Raw genomic sequence first — 6,768 nt, forward strand, 5'->3', positions numbered from 1 at the left:
ATTAACTGTGTTGTAACCTACTGAAAACTGCGACACACAAACATTCAAATAATAATAAATCATTTACTTACTGAAAGTCTTCAAAGTGTACCTGCCTGTTGTCCAGGGAATATTGAAACAGAGTGAATTATAAATATTTGGTTTGACATCCAAAAAGTACAAATATTTATCCTCACAACAAATGCAAAGAAAGCACCAACACATGTTACGCTCTGCAGCACTGAGACGGTGAACGACGGTCTGTTTCACACGGTGGAGCTGGTGACCTTTAACCGGATGTTGAACCTGTCGGTGGACGGAGGCGAGCCGACGACCCTCGACAGCCAGGAGGGCCGGAGCCAGCGGGGGGCCGGGGACGCCCCTCTGTACGTGGGAGGTGAGAGGACGAAACCAAACATAGAAAAACGTTCTATTCAGGGTTCCATCGTTACTTCTTACTTCATTTGGAATACACAATTATTCTCATAATTGGCAAATACTTACCAAAAAAAAAAAGTACTGGCAGATTTCAGGATATATATTTGAAGTGATGTGAGATATTTTCAATACTTGATTGGAAATTCAACAGGTTTAAACATATTATCAAACATGTCGCGTGTAGAGGTGAAACATACATGATTTTTTGGAATACAAGAAGGTGAACAGGCAGGAGAATAAATACAGTGAAAGAATACATGTAACAACATATAACCAACTCAGGGATAGGACAGATTAATAGAAGGGGGATATTTCTAATTAAAGTTAAACATGTATGTTTTCAGCTGCCAGTTAAAAATATCTAAGACGTCTTCCTATATTTGTAACGAAGGATATGAGCACTCTCTCTCTCTCCCTCCGTGTCTCTGCAGGAATGCCTGAGGCGGTGCTGGACTCCTCTCACCGTCTCTCCTCTCAGACGCTGAACACCTCCAGCTTCCACGGCTGCATCAGGAATCTGTACATCAACCACGAGCTGCAGGACTTCACCCGCAGCCGCATGAACCCTGGAGTGGAGCCGGGCTGCCAGCCGTGCCGGAAACTCTTCTGTCTGCACGGCGTCTGCCAGCCCCACGCAGCGCGGGTACCAGACACACACACACACACACACACACACACACACACACACACACACACACACACACACACACACACACACACACACACACACACACACACATAACAGGCATGTAAGATTAAAGACTGAAGTTAGAGACTTCGATGTATCCGGAGCTCAGCAGTGGAGGAAGTATTTGTATCCGCAGCTTAAGTACAAGTACTAATACTACATAGTTAAAAAAAAACTCAGTTAAAGATCAAATCCTGCACTGAGAAAAGTACTTAGGTATGATAAGACAATTAACTTCAAGTATAAAGAGTGAAAGTACAACATGTGTTTTGTATGTTTACATCTTTAATGATTGACAATGTATCAAGTAAGTAAACATGTTTTCTATGTTCTCAGGGTCCCCAGTGTCACTGCCAGCCAGGTTGGACTGGACCACTCTGTGATCAGTCAATCACAGCGGACCTCACTGCAGCGGAGACTGTCACCATGGCAACCGGTGTCAACCCTTGTGAAGGCAGCAAGTGAGTGAGGTTTCATCTTCCATTTAAATCACGGTAGAGGAGAAATGTCTCACTTTACAAACATCGTTCTCCGACAGGAACTATCAGGAGTTAAAGGAAGGGCTGCATGGTGTGCTGAGACTTAGTGTATTACCTACAGTGTCCCTTTGACTCATATATAAATACACTTTCTGTTGATTTGTCCTCCATGTCTTCTCATCTTTCTCGCTGCATTTGTTTCCTCAGGTGTGTGACGGGTGTGTGTGTGGCGGTGGACGCTCGGACGTACCGCTGTGACTGTGAGGTGGGATTCACGGGAGAGAGCTGTGACATCGGTGAGGAGCAACGGCTGATCACAGACCAGTTTTCAGACGCTCAACATGTCGGATAGCTGAGTCTCTCACAACCTGCGGGGCACAAAAGAAAGTCGAAAAAACGTGGACAAAACTTCTGCAAAAACGAGCACCAGTTGTCTTCCACTAACGTCCACTACATTGTTTAAAAATATGATCTTGTCCAACCCTAAAATATATATATATTATAATTATGTTTCGTTAATCAATCAAGTATGTTGCATTGTGGGAGCTCGGGACTTACGTTTTTCATTGCTATATCTCTATAGAGTCTACACTGTAGCATCTGTGCGTATGACAACAAATTATTTGAATCATAAAGGTCACCTATTCTGCAAAATCCTCTTCTTCATGTCTCTTCTACATCAACATGTGTCCCCTCTTCTCCATGTCTCTTCTACATCAACATGTGTCCCCTCTTCTCCATGTCTCTTCTACATCAACATGTGTCCCCTCTTCTTCATGTCTCTTCTACATCAACATGTGTCCCCTCTTCTTCATGTCTCTTCTACATCAACATGTGTCCCCTCTTCTTCATGTCTCTTCTACATCAACATGTGTCCCCTCTTCTCCATGTCTCTTCTACATCAACATGTGTCCCCTCTTCTCCATGTCTCTTCTACATCAACATGTGTCCCCTCTTCTTCATGTTTCTTCTATATCAACATGTGTCCCCTCTTCTCCATGTCTCTTCTACATCAGCATGTGTCCCCTCTTCTTCATGTCTCTTCTACATCAACATGTGTCCCCTCTTCTTCATGTCTCTTCTACATCAACATGTGTCCCCTCTTCTTCATGTCTCTTCTACATCAACATGTGTCCCCTCTGTGGAAAGAGACTCTGAAAGTTTCAGGAACAAAGATTCTCTCTCTTTTTGTCCTGATCCATTTCTATAGAAACCTGTCTGAAAATGAGCTGATCAGATTTTGGCCACTTTATGATGTCATAACGATGTTTTGTCTTGTGTAACCATTAGCCAATCACCAACCAAGGTAACCCCCCCCCCCTTATCACCTGAATCTCCTCCTACAGCACCATTGTGTTCTTTGTAACCAAATGTCTCTCAGAGGGGCGTGGGGAGGGGCTCCTTATTTTCATCTAAAGTAACACACAGAGAATCAGCACTTTGGAAACAGGGCTGAAACAGAGGGGATTATGGGTAATGCTGCAATGATCTGTTTGGTGTCTCAGCCAATCAGAGACAGGCTCTGTATAAATCTTTCGACCTTAAATCTTTGGTAAGTATCTCACCATAGTGATTTGCTCCCCTCCTCCTCTCACAGAGACCCCGTGCCGTGGGGAGCCGGTTAGAGACGTCCACCGCCTGCAGCGAGGTCTCGTCCTCTGCCAGACCTCCAAGCCTTTCTCCTGGGTCGATTGTCGGGGTCGCTGCCAGGCCGGCTCCATGACCGCCGCCCGCTCCTGCTGCGCCCCTCTGAGGCTCCGGCGCCGCAGGTTGACCTTCGAGTGCGACGACGGCACCTCGTTTACGCAGGACGTGGAGAAGCCTGTGGAGTGTGGCTGCAAGGAGTGTGTGTAGTGGATGTAACAACACACACACTCACTCACCCACTCACTCACAAGCTGAAGAGGTACACACACTGTAGGGATTCGATCACTGATAAACGGACATGTTGGTGTTTGTTTCGTGTGTTTTTATCGCGCAGTTTTGTAACATAAGACAGTTCTTCTTCCCTCTTCTCGAATTCAACGAGGCCACCTCATCTTCCTCCAGGAGAACCTGTTCTAACTACCTAACTCCTGATCATCGTTACTTAATACTTGTGTATGTGAAAGCTCAACTTCTACTCATGTGTGTGTGAAAGCTCTACTTCTATATATATATGTGTGTGTGTGTGTGTGTGTGTGTGTGTGTGTGTGTGTGTGTGTGTGTGTGTGTGTGTGTGTGTGTGTGTGTGTGTGTGTGTGTGTGTGTGTGTGTGTGTGTGTGTGTGTGTGTGTGTGTGTGTGTGTGTGTGTGTGTGTGTGTGTGTGTGTGTGTGTGTGTGTGTGTGTGTGTGTGTGTGAGCCTCCATATGCCTTCTTGTTTGTGTTTCCATTGAGGGGATGGTTAAGTGCTGCTCTTAATCCCAATAGCTAAAGTTACTAATCTCCGCCAGAGACTAAAATAAAAGGTTTTTCAGTCAGAATTGTTAAAAATGACTTGATATTTGTCAGAAATGTAAAAATGTCCCCCTGTCGGACGTCATGTGCATAACTGACCGATTGATGAAGGTGAAATCAAACATTATAAAGTGTGCTGCAGACACAACGAGTCTATTTCTAGTTTTGGCACCAGGTGATCGAAGCAGTGGCTGATGGGAGATTTACAATAACACGCTTCTTGTGCTGATCCAACAATTGCTATAAAATATCCTGAATCTGTCATCAGCCTCACAAACAAATGTGAAATGAGGATACACAAAATAAATAGTCTCTTCCCACATCCAGACAGAAAGCACTGATTTGTTATCCTAAGCTACAGATGACATACGATAAAATACAAGGAGTTGTGGGTAATTTCTCCGGGTTTAATTTCCAGTTTAAATGTAATTATAACAAAGATCAATTTGATGTAATATTTTGTAAATTAAACGTAGGCAATAATTCGATAAAGGTTGTCCCGTTGAAAGAATATACAATGTTCTCACATCACAAATATAGTTACTTTTAATAAACAAAGGTCATTGAGTTCAAAATAATTAACCTAATGTGAACGAAAGGGTCAATTGCACACGTATCATGGAGGTCAAAGGTCACAGGGTTCCTCGGGGCCAGCGGAGGGTCATTCCCATCGCTGCTCACCAGACGAGGTGTGTGTGTGTGTGTGTGTGTGTGTGTGTGTGTGTGTGTGTGTGTGTGTGTGTGTGTGTGTGTGTGTGTGTGTGTGTGTGTGTGTGTGTGTGTGTGTGTGTGTGTGTGTGTGTGTGTGTGTGTGTGTGTGTGTGTGTGTGTGTGTGTAAGCTCAACTTCCATATGTGTGTGTGTGTGTGTGTGTAAGCTCAACTTCCGTGTGTGTGTGTGTGTGTGTGTGTGTGTGTGTGTGTGAGATTCCATTCTGCCATTGTTGTCAGGACCAAAGTTTCCAAACATTTAAACAAGGAGATTTATTTTGTCCGTTTCTGGCTTTTTGAAGGGTCTGTTTTAGGGTTTAAACTTGATTTTAATTGTTTATAAATTAGAATAAAAGTATATCTGCATATCAAAATCTCAATAGTGTGAAGTAGAAAGCTTTTAAAGAGTTCAAATATCAAGAGTCTTTAGCAAAGGACTTGTTAGATTGCTTGTCTTTGTTTATTTTACTTTTTATTACAGATTTTAACCATTTTTTCACTTTTATATTTCTCAATATAACGTCCAGACATTGCTATAAATATAAAAACATGATATTTGTATTGAAACAGCGTGACTTTCAAATAATGTATTCATCAATCACTTTTTAAAACCTCCTTGATATATCACTTTCCATTCACACAAGGTGACTTAAAGTGCTTCACACACAACAAACACACAGGACATTATAATTAAAAACAACACCAATCCTTTTATGGACTTCTTTGGATCCCCTCTCGATAAAAGTCCATAAAAAGATCGACACATATCTTTGTGATTATATATAAGACACGTTATACCAACATACATTAATAAACACAGGACTGAATAAAACAAATATAAATAAAACGTCATTAAAAGTCAATTAAATCTAAACGGTGGCTCTTAAACGTCTCATATGTAGTGTGTGAATTATGGTCCTCACAAGTACGTGTGTGTGTGTGTGTGTGTGTGTGTGTGTGTGTGTGTGTGTGTGTGTGTGTGTGTGTGTGTGTGTGTGTGTGTGTGTGTGTGTGTGTGTGTGTGTGTGTGTGTGTGTGTGTGTGTGTGTGTGTGTGTGTGTGTGTGTGTGTGTGTGTGTGTGTGTGTGTGTGTGTGTGTGTGTGTGTGTGTGTGTGTGTGTGTGTGTGTGACTGTCACTGTAAGAGGCTGTCCCTGATAATGAGCTTCATTATACGACGATGCGGAGTTTGTCCCGATCAAACGCTTCCTTTCCCATTTGTCAGAAGAGCCAGTGAACGCATCACGGAGAAAGTAGCTTTTATATATGATGACATGTTATTTATATGGATGTGAAACTAAAAATAAAAGTGCGTAATATTTACATTTTAACACGTTTTTATTTGTTGTTTTTTTAGAGCTTGTGATAAATAAACTAATGTAGCTTTTATTATTATTATTATTATTATTATTATTAAAACTGCTTCGCACAGGAACAGCCTAACAGATTGTAATATATATTATATGCTTATTTGATTTTGTCATAGTATTTTTATATGTTGAAGAGGATGTTGTCACTGTATCATCTGTAGACCGTAGAGACTTTGTTTTTCAGTTGCCAAAAAAACTTCATGGGAATTTTACAGGAAAAAGAAAATCAGATCGTGTTTCTGTTCACGTTGTCTCGCGTGACGACCGTTAGTGCTTCTCTTTCCTATTTATTTAAATAAAGAGCTGTTTCTCCTCCATTGTTTTTCTTTCTTCCTCAACCTTGACCCCGGTGCTTCTTGTTGTTGCGCTGACCTTTGACCGCGTTGTGTCGCCGCTGTCTAACGTCCGCCATGAGTCGATGGGAGATGGGAGGATAGTGGGGGGGGGAGGGAAAGGAGACGAAAGCAGGAAAGGAAGGAGGAGATGATGGAGAGAAAGAAAGATGGGGGGGGGCAGCGCTCTGAGACTGCAGCCGTTTAATGAAACAGTGATTTATTCGTCCCCTCGTAACCATAAAAAATAATATATACCCCCATCGGCTTTGACACTCCCTCCTCCCCCAACACACACACACACACACACACACACACACACACACACACACACA

General features: G+C 42.5%; 1 protein-coding gene across 1 annotated transcript in view; it reads left to right on the forward strand.

Moving 5' to 3' along the window:
- Window positions 1-6,416, forward strand: part of slit1b (slit homolog 1b) — a 59,930-nt gene extending 53,514 nt beyond the window's left edge. Inside the window, exons 18-22 of the mRNA XM_079690903.1 lie at window positions 219-376; window positions 849-1,060; window positions 1,442-1,566; window positions 1,792-1,880; window positions 3,182-6,416. Coding sequence (XP_079547029.1) covers window positions 219-376; window positions 849-1,060; window positions 1,442-1,566; window positions 1,792-1,880; window positions 3,182-3,438 — 841 coding nt within the window. The 3' untranslated portion in view covers window positions 3,439-6,416. The remainder of the gene's footprint in view (window positions 1-218; window positions 377-848; window positions 1,061-1,441; window positions 1,567-1,791; window positions 1,881-3,181) is intronic.
- The last annotated feature ends 352 nt before the right edge of the window (window positions 6,417-6,768 follow it).

The sequence above is a fragment of the Notothenia rossii genome (genome assembly GCF_949606895.1).
Source record: "Notothenia rossii genome assembly, chromosome: 1".
Lineage (NCBI taxonomy): Eukaryota > Metazoa > Chordata > Actinopteri > Perciformes > Nototheniidae > Notothenia > Notothenia rossii.